The 25,854-nt window shown below is 44.5% G+C and overlaps 1 protein-coding gene across 1 annotated transcript in view; it reads left to right on the top strand.

Annotated features, from left to right (window-relative positions):
* Positions 1-25,854, top strand: part of LOC106566625 (plexin-D1) — a 112,564-nt gene that overhangs the window by 8,938 nt on the left and 77,772 nt on the right. The window contains exons 3-11 of the mRNA XM_014134824.3: positions 281-412; positions 2,623-2,723; positions 8,614-8,743; positions 9,936-10,113; positions 10,224-10,332; positions 18,954-19,053; positions 20,850-20,948; positions 23,278-23,370; positions 23,535-23,628. Of these exons, the coding sequence (XP_013990299.1) occupies positions 281-412; positions 2,623-2,723; positions 8,614-8,743; positions 9,936-10,113; positions 10,224-10,332; positions 18,954-19,053; positions 20,850-20,948; positions 23,278-23,370; positions 23,535-23,628 (1,036 nt within the window). The remainder of the gene's footprint in view (positions 1-280; positions 413-2,622; positions 2,724-8,613; positions 8,744-9,935; positions 10,114-10,223; positions 10,333-18,953; positions 19,054-20,849; positions 20,949-23,277; positions 23,371-23,534; positions 23,629-25,854) is intronic.

Genomic DNA, 25,854 nt, shown 5'->3' on the forward strand with positions numbered 1-25,854 from the left:
ACAGGAGGGAGAGAGGAGCACAGATGGCCAAGTTAATGAATCTGCTTACCTTGGAGAAGTAGCTTACTGCACATCAGCACAGCCATGTAGTGTGTCTTTGTATTAATACTACAAACACACAGAACTTACCTTTTAGGTTGAAAATATACAAAAAGGGCTTAACACATGAATTCTCTCCAATAGAAAACCAAAACGGAAATGATTGTTGAATACTTTTACTATTGTTGTAGGATTATACAGTGTTTCTATCTTTCTAAGCACTCTGCCTTGTGTCCCACAGCTGACCCTCCTGAAGAACCTGACTGTGGCCAATCAGTGGGCTCTGAAGCTCCCAGCCGGCGAATCAGTGCACCACATCATGACCTTTGACCCCATGGACAGGAACTACCTGTACCTCATGACCTCTCACCATGTAAGGCTGTGGGATCCATACTTTTATCCATCAACTAGACTCAGTTAGACTGGTTCATGTTCTCACTGACACTGGCATTGGTTTAGTTTGTTTGTTTGACATAATATGCAGTGGCCATTTTAGCATGTACATCTTGGTGGGGCTCACTCCACCAAAGATGTTTAGATGCATGCCAGAAAAGCCACTACACAACACAACACTAAACAATACATTAATTGCACTATAACGGTGACAAAAAACTGTTAGGGCCTACATAAAGCTGTCCCAACAGCTGTCCAACACCTTACCACTTTTACACCTGGCTATCAGCAGAGCCTTGTCTGACAGTGAAACAGTTTATTCAGCCTCATTTCCTGCCTTTTAAAAAAACATAGCTGATATGGCTGACTTGCTTAAACAATTGTGGTTTCTACCGACAATTGAGATCTACAAACTATGGCATAAGAGGACGACGAGCGGATAAGAGGCAATCCGTAATTTCGATTAAGACATTAATGAGTGAGCTAGGACGTATATAGTCAATATAACTATTTGGATTTATGGTGCTTTCAAGACAACTGGGAACTCGGGGAAAAAAACAAGAACGAATCATGATCTTCAGGTCAGAGCTCTAGAAAGAGGCCCGAGTTCCCAACTTGCAATTCCGAGTTGGATGATTGTTCAAAACAAGCAATTTTTTTCTGAGTTCCCAGTTTTCTTGAACTCACTGAAGTCTGAGATTTCCCAGTTCAGAGTTTCCAGTTGTTTTTAACGCGGCAGAAGTCATGATGGATTGACAGCAGTGCCAATGTTGGATGTTTATGCTTTTAAGTTTGGAAAAGAGACCCTTAAACCCAGACTTGGACTACACACCCACTCCACTGAATAGCAGGCTAGTGATTGCTTTGCAATGCTTGCAGTTAGCCACTGATTCCTTCCAAACCACTCATTGTTGAATTTGTGATTTCCAACTTGTTGTGTAATGTTTATGTCCAATGTCTGATGAGCACCGACACGTTTTATCTATAATTTCTCTTCATTATTTATTTTGATATGACAAGGATTGAAAAGGATTTGCCAGTAGATTGTCGAGTTGATTCATGATGATGAGTGCTTGTCTAGCTTGCTAGCTACGATTTTGAAAGTATGATGTTGATATGATCAGTCAAATGAAATCGCAATAGATATAACGTGATTTGACGTAATTTTATCTGTGGCCAATGACCTTGAGCCTTCTTGGATGGGCACTTCTAATGTAACTATAGCAGCACCCAAGGGGCTTAAATTTACGAGCTCTCCCTGTAGATTTTGCGGTGACGTAGTGTCCCCATGAGTGACGGAACACTGAGCCAATTACGGCGCAACTAAACAACATTACCAACTCCTACTGACTCACCACCACAGAAAGCACTGAGCTAGGCTGAAACACCTGCATTTTGGAGCTGCCTTACTCAAGAAAGCAAAAAAGAGACCATTGTTTGCAAACTGAGATGTGACACATATTAATGCCAAAATAACATGCAAAACGGGCTCTGCCCCACCTGCCCTGAATGACGGATCGCCACTGGATGTATGACATTTGTTTCCTTTATGCATTTTCCTGGTTGTGCGTAGTGTGTGGTCATATTTTTTTAATATAAAATGTATATTATTTAACAGTTATTACAGTTCTGTTATATCAGATCCATTCACTTCACCTCAGATAAATCAGTTCCCATCTTTTTAGTGAGACAACACTTTAGAGAGGAGATAGCAGGAGGATTGACAAACCCAAAAATTATAGATGAGCAAGTATGCATAGCTTTGTCTGAAGTTTTAGGAGGATGTGTTGCCACCTTGTCAAAAGGTGTAGTATGTGAAATAACGGACATGAGTCAACCGTGCACACTGCATGTGGGAGTGTGGCTGCAGCAAAGGAGTGTGGCTGCAGCAAAGGAGTGTGGCTGCAGCAAAGGAGTGTGGCTGCAGCAAAGGAGTGTGGCTGCAGCAAAGGAGTGTGATTGCAGCAGGAACTGCAACGCTGCCTGGGTTTTTCACGCTCAACAGTTTCCCGAGCGTATCAAGAATGGTCCACCACCCAAAGGGCATGCAGCCAACACTGACATGGGCCAACAGCTTGTAGAGTCCATGCCCCGTACAACTCAATATTAGGAAGGTGTTCTTAATGTTTGGTATGCTCAGTGTTTTATGTATGGTTTGTTGAGTGTATGTATGTATGGTTCTGTCCATAGCTCCTGAGGGTGAAGGTAGCAGCATGTGGCCAGTACAGATCCTGCAGTGACTGTTTGGGTGCCGGCGACGCCCACTGTGGCTGGTGCACGCTAGAGAGCAGGTATTTACATTTATTGTCATGAATCTTGCCCTGGAGGCAGAACTGAGCGATTTCCGCTAGATGGGCCAGCTGCAAAGTCAAAATTCATGAAAACATTTTGGTCTTAATTTAAGGTTAGGAATTAGGGTTAGCAGTGTGGTTAAGGTTAGTTTTAAGGTTAGGATTAGGTTTAAAATTATGATTTGATGACTTTGTGGCTGTGCTAGCTAGTGACCACTCTGTAGCACTACCCCCAGAATAAGATTCATGGTGAAAAACGCTAACCTTTGTTAGAGCCACGGCCACCCGTGTAAAGTTTTATGGTAATTGCTGTGAAAGGAGTGAGCGTATAGTATGATGAATGTGCCTCTGTCCATGATGTGGGTCTCTCTCTCTCGCCTCGCTCCGCTCTCTCTCTGCCTGAGGGCTATGTTGGTTATGGCTCGGTGATAAAAGCAGATATGTGCTGGTCGGACATGGCCAGGGAGCACTGAGGGAGAGAATTGGGATGAGGGAGAGAGCGAGAGAATTGGGATGAGGGAGAGAGCGAGAGAATTGGGATGAGGGAGAGAGCGAGAGAATTGGGATGAGGGAGAGAGCGAGAGAATTGGGATGAGGGAGAGAGCGAGAGAATTGGGATGAGAGAGATAGAGAGAAACTGGGGATGAGAGAGAGAGAAAGACTGGGGATGAGGCAAAGAGTGAGAGAGACTGGGGATGAGTGAGAGAGAGAGACTGGGATGAGAGAGAAAGAGAGGACTGTTTGAGGACTGAGGAGAGATTTGAGAACTGAGCAGAGAGACAGCAGCACAGAGACAGACTAACACGGTCTGTCCATCTCTCATCTCCCTCTCGCCTCTCTTTATTTATCTTCTATTTATCCCTTCCTCCCCGTCTGTCATTCCTTTTTTATTTGGTAACTGTTAGTTACTGTTTTCTTCTACGCACTCATTCTCATGTCTCTCTTTAATCTGGTCATCCTTCTCTCTTTGTGTTCTCTTCTCCTCTTTGCTCTCTCCCTCTCTCTCTCTCTCTCTCTCTCCTCTCTCTCTCTCTCTCTCTCTCGCTCCTCTCTCTCTCTCTCTCACTCTACCTCTACAAAGGCGTGTTGATTGTGATGATGGTGGTGGGAGGGAGAGCGCACACTGACTCCTTTGAGAAGAAAATGTCAAGTGTGTATTTATGCGCATGTCAGTGTGACGTGTGTGTGTGTGAGTCCGGGGCACTGATGTCATCAGCATGTGTATGGTGGTGTGTTTGGGAGGTCACCCTGGGCTGCTACTGGTCATAAGGCCCGGAGCCCAGGGCTCGAGCAAAGGGGGCTGTTATCAGGGGTCGGTGTCTGTGGGTGGATGGGTCCTCTCTGTCACCTCTCTGACACACACACTCAAACATAATGAGTGCTGGAGGATTATCTCATCATTGGAGAATCTGCCCGTGTGTGTGTGTGTGTGTGCGTGTGTGCGTGCGTGCGTGCGTCAGGACTGTCTCTATGCCTTTGTATCTCTCTGTATGTGTGTGTGTGTGTTATAGAAGGCATATGTGTTATTCTGCCTGTCAGTGTGTGTGTTGTGTGTCTCTGTGAGTGTAGTTTTGTTGCCTGTGTGTCTCTGTGAGTGTTGTGTTTTGTCTCCTGTGTGTCTCTGTGAGTGTGTGTTTTGTCTCCTGTGTTTCTCTGTGAGTGTGTTTAAATGTACAGTACCAGTCAAAAGTTTGGACACACCTACTCATTCAAGGGTTTTTCTTTATTTTTACTATTTTCTACATTGTAGAATTTTTTATTTTTTTATTTCACCTTTATTTAACCAGGTAGGCAAGTTGAGAACAAGTTCTCATTTACAATTGCGACCTGGCCAAGATAAAGCAAAGCAGTTCGACACATACAACAACACAGAGTTACACATGGAGTAAAACAAACATACAGTCAATAATACAGTAGAAAAATAAGTCTATATACAATGTGAGCAAATGAGGTGAGATAAGGGAGGTAAAGGCAAAAAAAGGCCATGGTGGCAAAGTAAATACAATATAGCAAGTAAAACACTGGAATGGTAGATTTGTAGTGGAAGAAAGTGCAAAGTAGAAATAGAAATAATGGGGTGCAAAGGAGCAAAATAAATAAATAAATACAGTAGGGGAAGAGAGCTGTATGGGCTAAATTATAGATGGGCTATGTACAGGTGAAGTGATATGTGAGCTGCTCTGACAGCTGGTGCTTAAAGCTAGTAAGGGAGATAAGTGTTTCCAGTTTCAGAGATTTTTGTAGTTCGTTCTAGTCATTGGCAGCAGAGAACTGGAAGGAGAGACGGCCAAAGGAGGAATTGGCTTTGGGGGTGACCAAAGATATATACCTGCTGGAGCGCGTGCTACAGGTGGGTGCTGCTATGGTGACCAGTGAGCGGAGATAAGGGGGGACTTTACCTAGCAGGGTCTTGTACATGACCTGAAGCCAGTGGGTTTGGCGACGAGTATGAAGCGAGGGCCAGTCAACGAGAGCGTACAGGTCGCAGTGGTGGGTAGTATATGGGGCTTTGGTGACAAAACGGATGGCACTGTGATAGACTGCATCCAGTTTATTGAGTAGGGTATTGGAGGCTATTTTGTAAATGACATCGCCGAAGTCGAGGATCAGTAGGATGGTCAGTTTTACGAGGGTATGTTTGGCAGCATGAGTGAAGGGTGCTTTGTTGCGAAATAGGAACCCAATTCTAGATTTAACTTTGGATTGGAGATGTTTGATGTGAGTCTGGAAAGAGAGCTTACAGTCTAACCAGACACCTAGGTATTTGTAGTTGTCCACATATTCTAAGTCAGAACCGTCCAGAGTAGTGATGCTGGACGAGTGGGCAGGTGCCGGCAGCGATTGGCTGAAGAGCATGCATTTAGTTTTACTTGTATTTAAGAGCAGTTGGAGGCCATGGAAGGAGAGTTGTATGGCATTGAAGCTCGTCTGGAGGGTTGTTAACACAGTGTCCAAAGAAGGGCCAGAAGTATACAGAATGGTGTCGTCTGCGTAGAGGTGGATCAGAGACTCACCAGCAGCAAGAGCGACATAATTGATGTGTACAGAGAAAAGAGTTGGCCCAAGAATTGAACCCTGTGGCACCCCCATAGAGACTGCCAGAGGCCCGGACAACAGGCCATCCGATTTGACACATTGAACTCTATCAGAGAAGTAGAATAATAGTGAAGACATCAAAACCATGAAATAACACATATGGAATCATGTAGGCACCAAAAAACTGTTAAACAAATCAAAATATATTTTATTTTTTAGATTCTTCAAAGTAGCCACCATTTGCATTGATGAAAGATTTGCACACTCTTGGCATTCTCTCAACCAGCTTCATGAGGTAGTCACCTGGAATGCTTTTCCAACAGTCTTGAAGGAGATCCGACATATGCTGAGCACTTGTTGGCTGCTTTTCCTTTACTCTGTGGTCCCACTTGAAGAAACGTTCAAAGTTCTTGAAATGTTCCGGTTTGACTTCATGTCTTAAAGTAATGATTAACTGTCCTTTCTCTTTGCTTATTTGAGCTGTTCTTGCCATAATATGGACTTGGTCTTTTACCAAATAGAGCTATCTTCTGTATACCACCCCTACCTTGTCACAACACACAGATTGTATATCTGTCTGTGTGTGGGTCTCTCTGTATATCTGTCTGTGTGTGGGTCTCTCTGTATATCTGTCTGTGTGTGGGTCTCTGTATATCTGTCTGTGTGTGGGTCTCTGTATATCTGTCTGTGTGTGGGTCTCTCTGTATATCTGACTGTGGGTGGGTCTCTCTGTACAGTACATCTGTCTGTGTGTGGGTCTCTCTGTTTACAGTATCTGTCTGTGGGTGGGTCTCTCTGTATATCTGTCTATGTATGGGTCTCTCTGTTTATCTGTCTATGTGTGGGTCTCTGTATATCTATCTGTGTGTGGGTCTCTGTATATCTGTCTATGTGTGGGTCTCTCTGTATATCTGTCTATGTGTGGGTCTCTCTGTATATCTGTCTGTGTGGGTCTCTCTGTATATCTGTCTGTGTGGGTCTCTCTGTATATCTGTCTATGTGTGGGTCTCTCTGTATATCTGTCTATGTGTGGGTCTCTCTGTATATCTGTCTGTGTATGGGTCTCTGTATATCTGTCTGTGTGTGGGTCTCTGTATATCTGTCTGTGTGTGGGTCTCTGTATATCTGTCTGTGTGTGGGTCTCTCTGTTTACAGTATCTGTCTGTGGGTGGGTCTCTCTGTATATCTGTCTGTGTATGGGTGTGAGAGAGATCTATGTTTTAAGATGTTTAAAATTATTCTCATCAAAACGCATCTTCCTTATCACCTCCCAGACATATCTGGTGAGGAATGAGCTTTTCCTCTCAACTCATATTTTAGCAGCTTTTGTTAACTCTGTTTTTCTTAAGGAGCTGTGTGTTACCGTTTAAAACCTGCATGCTTTAGCAAAGTTATTGACAGGTGATGAGTAATACTGCTGCTAGTGTGTGTGTGTGTGTGGTGTGTGTGTGTGTGTGTGTGTGTGTGTGTGTGTGTGTGTGTGTGTGTGTGTGTGTGTGTGTGTGTGTGTTTGAGAGAGGGAGTTGTTTATGTATCAGTATATGAGTGTGTTAGAGTTGACAGATAAGTTGTGAATGGATTTTAGAATCAATTTCATACAGTAATATATACCACACTTTTCCTGAGCAGCCCCAGGCATGAAGGTTTCCTCTTAAGGAAGGGAAGTAACAAAAGTCCATTCTGATGCCTCACTGGGTTAGACAGAGGGAAACAACTCACTGGTCACTTAGTTACTGTCTGAGTTTCCTGGTCAGCATCATAGCTTGTCAGTGTACATACTGTACGTGTGTATGTGTGTGTAAAATAGGTGTGCGTGAGCAAGACAGCGGATGTGTGTATACATTTAAATGTGCTTCTTTGTGTTTGTGGGTAAGGGGTTTTATGTGGGATTGCAGATACATTCTGTTCCTAGAAGAGCTGCTGACCTCATGCCTCATCCTGGTCCCTCAGCGACAGTAGGACTGAAATCTGGACTCACGCGTGCAGCAAAACACACACACACGCAAACATACACACAAACAGGCACATTTACATGCATCCACACATCCGCGCACTCACTCGTTTGCGCACACCTATTTTAGAACATACTTGTCAAAGGAAAGTATGGGTGCTAAAGTCATTACGTGGTGATTATCACTTCAAACTGCTGTTTTATTGTCTGTGGTTGCTCTAGTCCACTTTATCTATACTTTAATGTTGTTGTGTTCTTGCTCTGTTCTATTCTGCACTGCAGGAGTACTAGCTGTGCTCTTTATTAGTCAAACAGTAGTCATAATATGAGCCTACCTTGCCTGATCGCTCCCACTTTCTCACAGTCTGTCTCTCATACATATGTATGCACAGATAGACACAGAAGTACACACACACACACATGAATAAATAAAGACTTGGCCTGATAGCTGCTTAATTAGATCAACTGGCCCCTGATCTGGGTGCTGGAGGGGCAGGTTGTCATGGGAACATGAGTAGGTGTGTGTGCTGAACTGACTGACAGTCCAGAACTGTCATGTGACACAATGAGATGATGAGAATCAGATTTTTTATTTCACCTGACACTGTGCAACAGACCAGAACACTGACTGGAGAGCAGATGAAGTGGGAAAACTGAGTTAACAAAGTTTGCATTGTGGAGCTTTATTGTTATTAGGTCCATAGAGGAGCTGATTTGAGAAGTACTGCTAGACAGTAGTCTGGCTATGAATGGCTTTCACTATGCGATATCTCACTGTCTATGTCTTCCCATAGGGAGATTATAAACATAAATGATCAGGGAAGTTGGTTTCAATTCATACTTCTTTACCAATGTACTCACTCTCCCATGTACCCATGTACTCACTTTATGCCCTGTGTGCAGGTGTTCCATCCAGAGGGAGTGTTCCGGGGGGCTGATGGTGCGCTCCTGGATCGGAATGGGTGAGGGTCCCCAGCAGTGCCCCTCCATGACCCTCACCCCCCAAGAGATCAGCCTCTCCGCTGACGTCAAGGTACCAGACATTACATAATAACTGGTTTTCCGATGTCCTACATCAGTACATTTATCAGTTCAAACAGAAACTTTAGCAAATATTGTGAAGTTCCGAGTCAAATCAAATCAAAGTTTATTTGTCACGTGCGCCGAATACAACAGGTGTAGACCTTACCGTGAAATGCTTACTTACAGGCTCTAACCAATAGTGTGAAAAAAAGGTGTGCGTGTGGTGTGTGTGTGTGTGTGTGTGTGTGTGTGTGTGTGTGTGTGTGTGTGTGTGTGTGTGTGTGTGTGTGTGTGTGTGAATAAATAAAACAACAGTAAAAAGACATTTGAAAATAAGTGTAGCAAGGCTATATACAGACACCGGTTAGTCACACTTATTGAGGTAGTATGTACATGTAGGTATGGTTAAAGTGACTATGCATATATGATGAACAGAGTAGCAGTAGCGTAATATCATTATTATTATTATAGTATTGAGTTGTGAAGTTATCATCCTTCTCAGTTGTACGTACACTAGGTACATTATCAGGCTCAGACACAGCACTGTGTTAGGTATGTAAGTCAGGTAGGCTGTGATAGGTCCAACAGCTGTCCAATTCACAGTCATCACTCAGGGCCACAAGAGCTGGGCCCCCTGCCAAACAGGAAACAGCAGGCAGGAAAGAGGAAGTAAGGGCCACAGCCAGGAAGAGATCAATTCCAAAGACAATAGAGTGCAGTTCAGTGTAGCATGTTACCATAATGTCAGTGGCCTCTCCAACTACTGTATCTATAGCTATGTCATCTTCCTCTCCATTTCTTTCCCCTTCTCCCCCTCTTCACTCTCTTCCCCCTCCCCCCCCCTTCTCCCCCTCTTCTACCTCTTCTCCCCCTCTTCTACCTCTTCTCCCCCTCTTCTACCTCTTCTCCCCCTCTTCTACCTCTTCTCCACCTCTTCCACCTCTTCCCACCCTCTTCCCCCTTCTTCCCCCTCTGTTTTCCTCGCACATATTGAAATAGATCAGTGAGATTTACGGGCAATGCAGTGCTGCTATATGACACTGTGTTGTTCCTCAGTGTTATGTCTCTCATGTCTCTTCTCACGTAACAGTATATTTAGATGCAAGTTTATTGTGCCATCTGTCATTTGGAGACAATGTTTTCTCTCACTCTTCCCCTCTCTCCTTCCCTTCATCCCCCTAATCCTTCCTTCTCTCCAACAGGATGTGGGGATTCTGATAAACGGCAGTGTCCCTGATCTGGTTGGTTCCCGGGTAGAGTGTGACTACGGATTGGGCATTGCCACTGTAGCCACTGTGCACCTGGACTATGGCCCCGCCCAGATTCAGACCTGCCCCCTCCTGCCCCGGGAGAGGTACCCCCACATCCCCCCTGGCAAAGGTAAGGGTTACATGTACTGGTAGAACACTAGTTGGATTTCATCCAGTGACATCACCCCTGATCCTGAGATATGCCGAGATATGTCTCCATGTTATATGTTGTTGTGACAGATCACCTGATGGTTCCTGTGGCGATTAAGGTGAATGGCACGTCTGTGGTTTCCGGGACCTTCATCATCTATGATTGCGAGAGGACAGGAGCGATACACCCCAAGACTGCGTGAGTGTTTCAAATCTGAGTCATCCAGGGTTTCTTTTAGATTTGTTCCACCATCTCATAGTGTTATCCACTAACACTTACCAAACCTTCCTAAGTTAAACCCAGTTACAAGGAACACACACACACACAAGGCCCAAAGCCATGTCACTCGCATGAAGGAAAGAAGGAAATACAGGGTGCCTTGTGAGAATTCATTGGCGAGTGGGTAACCCGCCTCTACCATCCGTTCTATTAGCCAACGTGCAATCACTGGGGAATAAACTGGATGAGCTCTGTTCAAGACTATCCTACCAACGGGACAATAAAAACTGTAATATCTTATGCTTCACTGAGTTGTGGATGAATGACGACACAGATAATATACAGTCTAATATTAAGGTAGTCCCGAGGTATTGCCCGCCTGAGGTACTGTAGAGGTACCTCATGATATGCTGTAGACCACGCTATCTATCAAGAGAGTTTTCATCTATATTTTTCGTAGCCATAAATTTACCACCACAAACTGACGCTGGCACTAAGACTGCACTCAATGAGCTGTATAAGGCCATAAAAAAAACAAGAAAATGCTCATCCAGAAGCGGTGCTCCTAGTGGCCAGGGACTTTAATGCAGTCAAACTTAAATCCATTTTACCTAATTTCTACCCTCATATCACATATGCAACAAGAGGGAAAAAAACTCTAGACCACCTTTACTCCACACAGAGACGCATACAAAGCTATCCCTTGCCATCCATTTGGAAACTCTGACCATAATTATATCCTCCTGATTCCTGCTTACAAGCAAAAACTAAAGCAGGAAGTACCAGTGACTTGCTCAATACGGAAGTGGTCCGATGACACAGATGTTACGCGACAGGACTGTTTTGCTAGCACAGACTGGAATATGTTCCGGGATTCTTCCAATGGCATTGAGGAGTATACCACCTCAGTCACCGGCTTCATCAATAAGTGCATCAATGACGTCGTCCCACAGTGACCGTACGTACATATCCCAAACATAAGCCGTGGATTACAGGCAACATCTGCACCGAGCTAAAGGTTAGAGCTGCCATTTTCAAGGAGCGGACACCAATCTGGACACTTATAAGAAATCCCACTATGCCCTCAGACGAACCATCGAACAGGCAAAGTGTCAATACAAAAAGTATTGGATGTGGCAGGACTTGAAAACTATTACGTACTACAAAGGGAAAACCAGCCGTGAGCTGCCCAGTGACGTGAGCCTACCAGATAGTCTAAATGCCTTTTATGCTTGCTTCATGCAGTTGTCCAGGAGGGGGCAGTTCTGAATCTGGGCGGGGCCATAGTCCAGGTGCACAGTGGCTACAGTGGCAATGCCCAATCCGTAGTCACACTCTACCCGGGAACCAACCAGATCATGGACACTGCCGTTTATCAGAATCCCCACATTCTGTTGGAGAGAAGGAAGGTTGAGGGGGATGAAGGGAAGGAGAGAGGGGAAGAGAGAGAGAGAAAACATGCAAATTGGAGTGGGTCTAGGGTTTCCGGGATGATGGTGTTGATGTGAGCCATGACCAGCCTTTCAAAGCACTTCATAGGCTACGGCGAGCGTGATCACACAGTTGTCCATGAAAGCACCAGCTGTTCTGGACAACTGTGTGATCACGCTCGCCGTAGCCTATGTGAGCAAGACCTTTAAACAGGTCAACATTCATAAGGCCGCGGGGCCAGATGGATTACCAGGACGTGTACTCAGACCATGCGCAGACCAACTGGCAAGTGTCTTCACTGACATTTTCAACCTCTCCCTTACTGAGTCTGTAATACCTACATGTGTCAGCAGACCACCATAGTCCCTGTGCCCAAAAAACAAAGGTAACCTGCCTAAATGACTACTGGCCCATAGCACTCACATCAGTAGCCATGAAGTGCTTTGAAAGGCTGGTCATGGCTCACATCAACACCATCATCCCGGAAACCCTAGACCCACTCAAATTTGCATACCGCCCAAACAGATCCACAGATGACATAATCTCAATCGCACTCCACACTGCCCTTTCCCACCTGGACAAAAGGAACACCTATGTGAGAAAGCTGTTAATTGACTACAGCTCAGCGTTCAACACCATAGTCCCCACAAAGCTCATCACTAAGCTAAGGACCCTGGGACTAAACACCTCCCTCTGCAACTGGATCCTGGACTTCCTGACGGACCGCCCCCAGGTGGTAAGGGTAGGCAACAACACATCTGCCACACTGATCCTCAACACTGGGGTCCCTCAGGGGTGCATGCTTAGTCCCCTCCTGTACTCTCTGTTCACCCACGACTGCATGGACAAGCACGACTCCAACACTATCATTAAGTTTGCTGACGACACAACTTTGGTAGGCCTGATCATCGAAAATGATGAGACAGCCTATAGGGAGGAGGTCAGAGACCTGGCAGTGTAGAGGACAACAACCTCTCCCTCAACGTGAGCAAGACAAAGGAGATGATCTTGGACTACAGGAAAAGGAGGGCCGAACACGCCTCCATTCACATCGATGGGGCTATATTGGAGCAGGTCGAGAGTTTCTAGTTCCTTGGCGTCCACATCAGCAACAAACTACCGTGGTCCAAACGTGCCAAGAAAGTCGTGAAGAGGGCACGACAAAGCCTTTTCCCCCTCAAGAGACTTTAAAGATTTGGCATGGGTCCTCAGATCCTCAAAAAGTTCTACAGCTGCACCATCGAGAGCATCCTGACTGGTTGCATCACCGCCTGGTATGGAAACTGCACGGCATCTGACCGTAAGGGACAGCAGAGGGTAGTACATACAGTCCAGTACATCACTGGGGCCAAGCTTCCTGCCATCCAGGACTTATATACTAGGTGGTGTCAGAGGAAGGCCCAAAAAATTGCCAAAGACTCCCGCCACCCTAGTCATAGATTGTTCTCTTGCTACCGCACGGCAAGCGGTACCAGAGGGCCAAGTCTAGGTAAAAAAGCCTCCTTAACAGCTTCTACCCCCAATCCATAAGACTGCTGAACAATTAATCAATTAATTAAACCCCCCCCCCCCCCCCCCCATTTGTTTTTACACTGCTGCTACTCGCTGTTTATTATCTAGCCATTGTCACTTTTCCCCTACCTACATATACAAACTACCTTGACTAACCTGTACCCTCGCACATTGACTTGGTACCGGTACCCATTACCCCCTATATATAGCCTCATTATTGTTATTTTGTGTTACTTTTTTTTAATTACATTTTTTACTTTTGTTTATTTAGTAAATATTTTCTTAACTATTTTCTTAACTGCATTGTTGTAAGTAAGCATAACACGGTAAGGTCTAAACCTTTTGTATTCGGCGCATGTGACAAATACAATTCTATTTTATTTGAAATAGCTGGATCATAAGTGTGAGATTTGAGGCATGCAAACAGCCCCGTCCTTGAGCAGAGTTCTCTGCCAAGTCCCTAGCATCACTCAAATGTCGGCCAAATGTCATCTATAGTCTCAATGGCATTCTCATCGCACATAGATCGCCAAGCAGAATGGGCGGCAGAGCTATAGAAACCAGTGTCAGTGTCACTGAGGGGAGCTGTGTTGTTTATATTTGTGTTGTACTGTATGTTGTTGGCTGTACAGTATCTCTCATGTTGTATGTTGCCTAGCAACATTTGTTTATTGGGATTATATATAGTTTGTTGAATTGAATAGTTTACCCTCTGTACTCAGTGAGGGTGATGTTGGTTAAATTTTATTCTATGTCTATTAGCATAGTTTAAATTCAGCCTGGTCGAGGCTTTATGTGGAATGTAGAATTAATATACTGTCGAAGCAAAAGTAAGGAAATTGTAAGTAGGAGCTTTGGTTGGTTCTGTTGATGTTTTTTCATGTGAAGGCTGTGGCCTGTATGGTCTGTATGTCCGTAGCCAGCGTGACTGCTGACCACAGAGACAGGAGAGAAACTGCCCACAAAATGAGGAGTAAACTGAGCTACACTTCCTAACCTCCTGCCAAATGTATGACCATATTAGAGACACATATGTCCCTCAGATTACACAGACCCTCAAAGAATTCACAAAACAAATCCAATTTTGAACAACTCCCATATCGATTGGGGGAAATACCACAGTCTGCCATCACTGCAGCAAGACCTGTTGCCACAAGAAAAGGGCAACCAGTGAAGAATAAACACCACTGTAAATACATCCCACATTTACATTTATTTATTTTCCCTTTTCTACTTGAACTATTTGCACATCGTTATAACACTGTACATGGAGTGCATTCCGAAAGCCGAAGGTTGGCGGAAGGGAGGTGACGGAAGGGAGGTGGGAGGTGACCAAGAACCTGATAGTCACTCTGACAGAGCTCCAGAGAAGGACAACCATCTCTGCAGCACTCCAGCAATCAGGCCTTTATGGTAGAGTGGCCAGACAGAAGCCACTCCTCAGTAAAAGGAACATGACAGGCCGCTTGGAGTTTGCCAAAAGTCACCTAAGGACTCTCAGACTATGAGAAACAAGATTCTCTGTTCTGATGAAACCAAGATTGAAGTCTTTGGCCTGAATGCCAAGCGTCACATCTGGAGGGAACCTGGCACCATCCCTACGGTGAAGCACGGTGGTGGCAGCGTCATGCTGTGGGGATGTGTTTCAGCGGCAGGGACTGGGAGACTGGTCAGGATCGAGGGAAAGATGAACAGAGCAAAGTACAGAGAGATCCTTAATGAAAACCTACTCCAGAGCAATCAGGACCTCAGACTGAGGCGAAGGTTTAGCTTCCAACAGGACAATGACCGTAAGCACACAGCCAAGACAACGCAGGCTTTGGATCAAGTCTCTGAATGTCCTTGAGTGGCCCAGCCAGAGCCCGGACTTGAACCCGATTGAACATCTCTGGAGAGACCTAGAAATAGCTGTGCAGCAACGCTCCCCATCCAACCTGACAGAGATTGAAGGGATCCGCAGAGAAGAATGGAAGAAACTCCCCAAATACAGGTGTTCCAAGCTTGTAGCATCATACCCAAGAAGACTCGAGGCTGTCATCGCTGCCAAAGGTGCTTCAATAAAGTACTGAGTAAATGATTAAAATCTTATGTAAATGGGATATTTCCGTTTTCTAAAAACCTGTTTTTGCTTTGTCGTTATGGGTTATTGCGTGTAGATTGATGAGGGGAAAAAAGGATTTAATCAATTTTAGATTAAGGCTGTAACGTAATAAAATGTGGAAAAATGTCAAGGGGTCTGAATACATTCTGAATGCACTATAGCCATAAAATGACATTTGAAATGCATTTATTCCTTTGAAACTTTTGTGAATGTAATGTTTACTGTTAATTTTTTATTATTGATTTCACTTTTGTTTATTATGTATTTCACTTACTTTGGCAATGTAAACATATGTTTCCCATGCCGATAAAGTCCTTTGAATTGAAATGAGAGAGAGAGGCCTCTCTGTTCTGGAGGACAGCCAGCTGGTTTCCTATTTGCGTATTTGACCATGTTTCGGGATCTGCATTATCTCATGAGCAGATCTCTGGATTAGTGTGTTTGTGTGTGTGTGCATGTGTGCGCGTGTGTGTAAATGGTGATCAGATCTGTTAACTGTTTGGATGTGTCCCTCTTGCACACTTATCATGTCGCTTTGGAGGTGTGAAAGTAGACTTGAGTATAATGTACAGTATGTGTCTACCTATAAATGACTGTGTATGTGTATGCATTCAGAGGCAAACTTAGGGTTTGTTAATTTGGCTCACTTGTCAAATTGGTTTTGTGGTGTGAAAATGGACACGTGTGTGTGTGTGTGTGTGTGTGCGTGTGTGTGTGTGTGTGTGTGTGTGTGTGTGTGTGTGTGTGTGTGTGTGTGTGTGTGTGTGTGTGTGTGTGTGTGTGTGTGTGTGTGTGCGTGCATACATGTGTATGTAAGTAGGTGAATATGTGTGTGTACATGTGTGTGTTCTTTTATGCCTCTGAGGTCCACAGTGGGGTCTGATAGTGTGAAGTATTGAAGGTGATAATGCCCTGCCATTCTCACATGAAGAGCACAGGGCTGCTAAATGAAGACCGCAGATTAGATTAGACTCTATCCACATTTAATCACTTCAAGCTATGGGATCCTGAGTGGTGCAGTGGTCTAAGGCACTGCATCGCAGTGCTAAAGGCGTCACTACAGACCCGGGTTCGATCCTGGGCTCTATCACAACCGGCCATGATTGGGAGTCCCATAGGGTGGCGCACAATTGACCCAGCGTCGCCCGGGTTAGGGGAGGGTTTGGCCGAGGCAGGCCATCATTGTAAATAAGAATTTGTTGTTAACTGATTTGCCTAGTTAAATAAAATAACTAAAAGTTGCTCTCTCTCTTAATAACTCCAGAAAGACAGAGAGGCTCTCTGTATCCACTAGAATTTCACCATAACACTGTAACCGGATACGGGCTTATTTCGTTCTGCTTTTGGACTGAAGCCTGGTTCTGTGGGTCTTGCATCTGTTTTGAAATGGTACTGTGTGTGTTTGTATTCAGAATGGTGTGTGTGTGTTGAGAGTGCTCTTTCACAGCCGGGTCGATGTGGTTTTTAGGTGAGGCGCTAATGGACAACAAGACGGGGAGCATTCCTCTCAGACCAAACACCCCGGCAGACCAAACGTGTCTCTCTCTCTCTCTCTCTCTCTCTCTTTCTCTTTCTCTCTTTACACACTCCCCACTTTCTATCTTTTCACTCTCTCACACACTTTCCCCCTTTTTCACCCTTTGTCTCCCTCCTTCTCACTATCCCTCTGTGTCTCTCATTCCTCCCTCTGCCCCCTTCCTCTCCCCATTTAATAACGTCCATTCTCCCTAACAGCTTTCTCCTTGACAGAGACATGATTGAGAGTGTGTGTTTAACCACAGTGCTCACCGAGAGGCCCTGAGAGTAAAAGCTCACCTGTGTGTTCAGTGTGTGTAGTATGTTCATTCCGTGTGTGAGAGACAGGGGTGGGGAGTTCAGGATGGCTCTATAGGACAAGCAAGAAAGGACAAGAAGCTAGAAAGAGAGAGAATGTTTGTGTGTGGGTGTGTTGTGTGTGTTTCTGTGTGTTTGTGAGTGAGACATTTAGTGAAAAAAATAAAATAGGAGTCCCTGGAGTGGGTTGTCTGCTTCTAATCACCCCCACCCCACCAGAAAACACACTAGGCTTGGGCCGCATCCAGATTGTCATAGCAGGATATTCGGTATTACCTGCTCTGAACACAAGTGGTGCTATATTCAAACGCCACTGAGCCTCTGTAATCTTAAGGTTATAAATGATAGCAAGTACATGTAAAATTCCATAGAGAATGCTAACTAAATGCTAACAAGCACATTGCAAACACTTTATACAGTCTCTGTCCTAAACTATTTGCAGGACTGAAATCCCAGCTCACAAGTAACTCAAAAAGGCTACTCACAGTTTTCTGCACCCACAAAACAAATATTAGACAGCAAGACTCTTGATCCAGGAGGCGATTATCTGCTGCTACCAAGCGAAGCTTGATTTTGGAAGAAGCTAACCACTTAGCTAGATAGCTAACTAGCTACTAAATTAGCAAACCAAATGCACAACTGCAGAGCATTTAGCACATTTTAGACAGTTAACTTAATAGTTATAAGATATCTAGCTGGCAAACATTTAGTTTTGAATGCCATACTGTAACTAAATCACCTGGTGCGTGCTGCACAACAGTGAGTGATTCACAAGGCTCCGGTCTCTCGTCGTTGTGTGCTTGTAAACAATGAAAAATTATGTGACAGGTGAAATTAAGAACGCAATCTTCTTTATCTCCTAACGTATTGCACAAATTGGTTTCAGGTCTTTGCAAAAAGTAGCTACAAATATTCAAATGTAGAAAAAAACTTCAAAGAAATAGTTTAAACGGTATTGACGTTATTAAAAAAACATATTGTGGCTATTTCCAAATACCCTGGTATACAGTATATACGGCTTACCGCCCAAGTCTAACACAGACACACCACGTTCCTGCAAACCCCCCCATCTCTCCAATCTTAATCGGCAAGCTGGACCCCTTCTCCCATTGTGGTATGGAGACAGACAGGGAATCACTGGAGGGGCTGTTGGAACATCTGTCTTCCACCCGCAGGCAATAGAGACACACACAGTGGAGGTGTTCCAATTTGGGCTGCTATCTGGGAAGACACACACACACACACGCACAAACACACAGCACACATACGCGCAATCCCACACGCACACACACACACACACACACACACACACACACACACACACACACACACACACACACACACACACACACACACACACACACACACACACACACACACACACACACACACACACACACACACACACACACACACACACACACACACACACACACACACACACACACACACACACACACACACACACACACACACACACACACAGAGAGAGCTCCCTCAGGGATTCCTGACTACGTAGGTCCTAATGAATAGTGGAGCTCTCTGTTGAGTATCTTCTCTCTGTGCCAGTGTAACCATGTTCGACCTTGCATGTTGCTTTGTCCACTGATTTGTCCACTGGGTTTGTTTGAGTGTTTACTACAGGCTCCAGGTCTCATCTGTGTGTGTTTGGCCCGTGTCAGATGGTCTAATTGTTATCTATGTGTGTTGTCCTGTGTTTCAGGTGTATCAGCTGTCTAAGCACCAGGTGGAGATGTTACTGGGACCAAAACAGCCACTCTTGCCTCTCCACTAAAGACGACTCCAAACCCAGCCTGCTAGAGGTGAGTTGCCCCTCTGTGTTAAACCACTCCAATCAGACATACTGGCTAGATTAGAAGTAGCAATAATAAGCATGGATCAGTTCCCCACTAGTCCTGACCTTAAAGTCTGCAATCCGCAGTTGAAACAATAACAAAACGGCATCCCGCCATTGTTTAAGTAAAACGCTGAAGTGTGGGACTGAAGAAATGTAACCACTCTCAAATGCATAAACAAAGCTATGGATACAAGTCTGACCATCCATGATGTCAACATTATAGTTTTAATCATGTGTTGATACAGTGTTTGTTTGCATATCGGGTTTGGTCGGGGTAGGCCGTCATTGTAAATAAGAATTTGTTCTTAACTGACTTGCCTAGTTAAATAAAGGTTAAATTAAAATACTTTGTTTACAAACATTGACGTTAAACAAGCTTATATTTTGGGTTCTGATGGGGTACAACAGTTGAAGAATATAACTTAGTCACTTAGTTCAAGAATCAATGGGTACATATCATTAATTTATAAGTCCAAAACTAGATGTAGCAACGGATGATTGCCCCTTTAAAAATTAGAGGGGAAGACTTCAACTAAACCCTAGATCAGTGGCAACCAATCACAAGCTCCTATGATGATCTCAGTCCATTCTCATTTGGCCTTGTAACAGCCCGGCAAGTCATGTGGTCATACCAGGTCAAAGCTATCTTACTGTTGTCAGCCATTTTTAAAACAGCTCATAAAACATCGGGAGACATGGTTAACATACTCCTAACGAGATAATGGGCCATGTTAAAGCCTCTCTGACCTTTCCAAACTTTCTCTCCCAGTTCTACATCGTGGTGGCTTTTGATAGGCCCACTGGAGCCAGTGTGTTGAAGAATGGGTTCACTGTTTCACAGTTTTTCCTGTCTTATGTACAATGCTGTATATGGTTGCCATGGTGTCCAGTTAGTGTGTACTGTGCCCGAGTGTGAGGAGCTTTTATCGGAAAATGAATGTTAGTAAGGATGTTTTCAAAATCTGTCATTGAAGACTGAGCTCAATATTAAACCTCTTTTTTCAGACCTCTTTTGAGAAAAACATCTGACAAGCTTTAATTGTGATGAGAACGCCTATCCCTTTAAGTATTGTTATGTTAAGGCAGGACAAGCTCGTTAAGTTCATTATAGCTATCACAGCCCCCCTAGACACTCCTCACCTCCTCTGAGCATACCTATGCCCTGACAGCATCACCGCTGTGGTACAGCCAGCCACCCCACTCTTCTACTGCCTTTGGTGTTAGAGCCAAGAGTGTTAACACACAGCTAAGTCCCTCTGCCACTATTAGGAGCCCCACTCACAGGCAGCTGTTTCTGGAAGGAGAGGAGGGGGTCTGATTGGGTCCAGAGAGACTGATGTACTCAACTGGAGGAGTGTGGTTAGGTGAGTCAGAGTGAGTTAGTCGGGCCATACCATGACAATAAATGTCCTGACTGAAAAATAAAAGTCATATCTTCATCAAAATTATATTCCTATCTTAATCGAAATAAAAGTCCTATCTTAATCTAAGTAAAAGTCTGATATGAGGTTCTGTAAAGATCAGAAATAAAGTCTGAGTTCAGGTCTTCTGCTTTGAGCCCCATCCTGCCACCATTCCGCCATCTTTGCCATCTGGTGTGTCTCACTGATCCTCCACTTTAGGATGTTGTTGTTTCTCTCTGAGCAGAGCAGAGCTTCACCCTCTTATTTCCTCCTCCTCCTCTCAGCCACATAAACAGGACAGGTGTTTTACATTGTTTTCTTTAACCCATGAGTGTTTGTGTCACTTCCTGTCCTCCAGAATTCTGCTTCCTGTCCAAGCCTTGTGGCCAAGGATGTTCCACCATCACCCTCAGGGATAACCCAAGACTTCACCCTGTCGCTAAGCAATGTGGATCAGGTACAGTATACCCTTACCCCTGTTAGATATGATCCTAAATATGGTACAGCCGGATAGGACTAAAGTAACTCTTGGTCTTAAAGGGAGATTGATGGAAATCATAGTCATCAATCCCTAAGTGGTGTCTATTTGGGAGTGAGCTGAGACAGCTGCAGTGACTGTGTGGGAGAGGTTAGAACCAGAATGGTACCTCTTAGCTGTCTGTTCCCACCAGGTTCTCACCTCGTAGTTGTCTGTTCCCACCAGGTTCTCACCTCTTAGCTGTCTGTTCCCACCAGGTTCTCACCTCTTAGCTGTCTGTTCCCACCAGGTTCTCACCTCTTAGCTGTTTGTTCCCACCAGGTTCTCACCTCGTAGCTGTCTGTTCCCACCAGGTTCTCACCTCGTAGCTGTCTGTTCCCACCAGGTTCTCACCTTTTAGCTGTCTGTTTCCACCAGGTTCAATCAATCAATCAAATGTATTTATAAAGCCCTTTTTACATCAGCCGATGTCACAAAGTGCTATACAGAAACCCAGTCTAAATCCCGAAACAGCAAGCAATGCAGATGTAGAAGCACGCTGGTTAGGAAAAACTCCCTAGAAAGACAGGAACCTAGGAAGAAACCTAGAGAGGAACCAGGCTCTGAGGGGTGCCTAGTCCTCTTCTGGCTGTGCCGGGTGGAGATTATAACAGAACATGGCCAAGATGTTCAAACATTCATAGATGACCAGCAGGGTCAAATAATAATAATCACAGTGGTTGTAGAGAGTGCAACAGGTCAGTACCTCAGGAGTAAATGTCAGTTGACTTTTCATAGCCGATCATTCAGAGTTCTCTGATGTCTTATCTCTCAGTATGTATACAGTCATTTACAGACATATAGAGACATTCAAAGAACATATAGCCATATTTAGTACTATTCCCCCTATCTTTCTACTTTTGTACATTTTGTACCTTCAGACACTGATTTCAGATCAGTCTGTATAACCCTAATCCTAACCTCAACATATTGAATGTGAGCCAGAAGATGATATTGTATCTGTCATGAGGGTCTGACTCTGTGACATTCCATCCCTGACTTGTTGCCAGGTCTGGTCAGTCGTAACTATAACCCTGTGCCCTTTCACACACTCTCCCACTGGATTTATATTGTGATAGAGAGTCACACACACACACTTTACCGTCCAGATGTTGATGAATATGAATTATACATGATTCTGAATTTCTGCCTGGCAGGGACAATTATCCTGTGCTATTTAGATGTTTTGCATTCTTCCCCTCCCAGGGTTGTCAATGGTTACCAGAGTTGTTCAGGGGGACACAGTTCTCTCCCAGCCAGGTCCCTGTTATTATGTCTCAGTTGACACCCTATTCCCTACATAGTGTTCGTACATGTATAGAATGAACCCAGGAAGATCAACCCTGCTCGACTAATGGGTATCTAGCTCAACTAGATGGAACAGCCACTATGCTGATAATGGAACTAGAACAAGCACATCCTCTGAACAAAGAGACATCTCCAATCTCCAATACAAACATGTCTATGTGAAAACATGGAGTATCCTTGGTGCCAGGCTGTTGCTGCTGTAGCATTCTAGCCAATGTTGTCTAGCCAATGTTGTCTTGCCAATGTTGTCTTGCCAATGTTGTCTAGCCAATGTTGTCTAGCCAATGTTGTCTAGCCAATGTTGTCTTGCCAATGTTGTCTTGCCAATGTTGTCTTGCCAATGTTGTCTAGCCAATGTTGTCTAGCCAATGTTGTCTAGCCAATGTTGTCTAGCCAATGTTGTCTAGCCAATGTTATCTAGCCAATGTTATCTAGCCAATGTTGTCTTGCCAATGTTGTCTTGCCAATGTTGTCTAGCCAATGTTGTCTAGCCAATGTTGTCTAGCCAATGTTGTCTTGCCAATGTTGTCTTGCCAATGTTGTCTTGCCAATGTTGTCTAGCCAATGTTGTCTAGCCAATGTTGTCTAGCCAATGTTGTCTAGCCAATGTTGTCTAGCCAATGTTGTCTAGCCAATGTTGTCTTGCCAATGTTGTCTTGCCAATGTTGTCTTGCCAATGTTGTCTAGCCAATGTTGTCTACCCAATGTTATCTTGCCAATGTTTGGCATGGATCCATCCAATTGCAAAGCAGTCGGCTGAAGCAGAAACAGACTGTCAATCAAGCTAGGATGGGGAAAATAAAGACCTAGCAACATTTCTAAAGGCAAAATATCTATCCCTAAATGTGTTTCCACAAACCCCTGTTTTCCTGGGTGATGTCAGACCGCGGCAGCCTTTTGATTGGTTTATAAATTAAGGTTTTATTGTCATGAGGACGGATTGGTTTGTTTTGTTCTGTAGCAGGAGGAGCTTGAGTGTGACTTTGGGAGTGAGCAGCGGTACGAGGCTCGATGGCTGAACAGTGGCTCAGAGGTCAAGTGCAGTGGAGTGATGGTGAGTACAACCAATCACCTTCCTAGGAGCACAAGTCACTCAACACAATCTTGGTGAAGGTGCTAGTCAGAAATAAGATGTTTAGTGTATGCCCAATCAAAGCCATGCTTACTGGTTGTGTATGGTGAAATGGCCAATCAGTGAGCTTGTTTCTGTCCATGTAGCTGACCACAGCGGAGAGGAGTCGGGTGTTTCAGCTCAGCCTGCGGAGAAAGGGACAACTGGACAAGTACATTGACAGCCCTAAACCCATGATCGGTAAGATTGTACAAACACACACACACACACACACACACACACACACACACACACACACACACACACACACACACACACACACACACACACACACACACACACACACACACACACACACACACACACACACACACACAAGCCTACTCCCAGATGCTAGTATATTCTCAATGTTAACAGGCCATGTATTTGCCATGTGAGCCCTGAGAGCAGAAGAACTGACCTCTACAGCCAGAAGAACGGCATACTTTACTACAGGACTAATGCTTCATACCATACTCACTGCTCAGTCATCAAAACACACAAGCACAAATGGTTTCTCTGTGGGAGGTGCTGGAACATGAACATGCACATCTGTTTCTCTGGGTTTCTGTTATGTCTTCCCCCTCTGTTTTTCTGGGTTTCTATTGTCATGTCTTCCCCCTCTGTTTCTCTGGGTTTCTGTTATGTCTTCCCCCTCTGTTTCTCTGGGTTTCTGTTATGTCTTCCCCCTCTGTTTTTCTGGGTTTCTATTGTCATGTCTTCCCCCTCTGTTTCTCTGGGTTTCTGTTATGTCTTCCCCCTCTGTTTCTCTGGGTTTCTGTTATGTCTTCCCCCTCTGTTTTTCTGGGTTTCTATTGTCATGTCTTCCCCCTCTGTTTCTCTGGGTTTCTGTTATGTCTTCCCCCTCTGTTTCTCTGGGTTTCTGTTATGTTTTCGTCTTTGTTTCTCTGGGTTTCTATTGTCATGTCTTCCCCCTCTGTTTCTCTGGGTTTCTGTTATGTCTTCCCCCTCTGTTTCTCTGGGTTTCTGTTATGTTTTTCCTCTCTGTTTCACTGGGTTTCTATTGTCATGTCTTCTCTCTGTTTCTCTGGGTCTCTGTTATGTCTTCCCTCTCTGTTTCTCTGGGTTTATTTACATTGAGGGGAAAAGTATTTGATCCCCTGCTGATTTTGTACGTTTGCCCACTGACAAAGAAATGATCAGTCTATAATTTTAATGGTAGGTTTATTTGAACAGTGAGAGACAGAATAACAACAAAAAAATCCAGAAAAAGGCATGTCAAAAATTGATTTGAATTTTATTGAGGGAAATAAGTATTTGACCCCCTCTCAATCAGAAAGATTTCTGGCTCCCAGGTGTCTTTTATACAGGTAACGAGCTGAGATTAGGAGCACACTCTTAAAGGGAGTGCTCCTAATCTCAGTTTGTTACCTGAATAAAAGACACCTGTCCACAGAAGCAATCAATCAATCAGATTCCAAACCCTCCACCATGGCCAAGACCAAAGAGCTCTCCAAGGATGTCAGGGACAAGATTGTAGACCTACACAAGGCTGGAATGGGCTACAAGACCATCGCCAAGCAGCTGGGTGCGAAGGTGACAACAGTTGGTGCGATTATTCGCAAATGGAAGAAACACAAAAGAACTGTCAATCTCCTTCGGCCTGGGGCTCCATGCAAGATCTCACCTCGTGGAGTTGCAATGATCATGAGAACGGTGAGGAATCAGCCCAGAACTACACGGGAGGATCTTGTCAATGATCTCAAGGCAGCTGGGACCATAGTCACCAAGAAAACAATTGGTAACACACTACACCGTGAAGGACTGAACTCCTGCAGCGCCCGCAAGGTCCCCCTGCTCAAGAAATCACATATACATGCCCGTCTGAAGTTTGCCAATGAACATCTGAATGATTCAGAGGACAACTGGGTGAAAGTGTTGTGGTCAGATGAGACCAAAATGGAGCTCTTTGGCATCAACTCAACTCGCAATGTTTGGAGGAGGAGGAATGCTGCCTATGACCCCAAGAAAACCATCTCCACCGTCAAACATGGAGGTGGAAATATTATGCTTTGGGGGTGTTTTTCTGCTAAGGGGACAGGACAAGTTCACCTCATCAAAGGGACGATGGACGGGGTCATGTACCGTCAAATCTTGGGTGAGAACCTCCTTCCCTCAGCCAGGGCATTGAAAATGGGTCGTGGTGGATATTCCAGCATGACAATGACCCAAAACACACGGCCAAGGCAAGAAGAAGAAGAAGAAGAAGTACATTAACTTCTATGGGCTAGGTGGGACGCTTGCGTCCCACCCTAGTCAACAGCCAGTGGAATTGCGTGGCGCAAAATACAAATACCTAAAAAATGCTATAACTTCAATTTCTCAAACATATGACTATTTTACACCATTTTAAAGACAAGACTCTCGTTAATCTAACCACATTGTCCGATTTCAAAAAGGCTTTAC

This window comes from Salmo salar, chromosome 13 (genome assembly GCF_965601325.2).
Source record: "Salmo salar chromosome 13, fSalSal1, whole genome shotgun sequence".
In the NCBI taxonomy this organism is placed as follows: domain Eukaryota; kingdom Metazoa; phylum Chordata; class Actinopteri; order Salmoniformes; family Salmonidae; genus Salmo; species Salmo salar.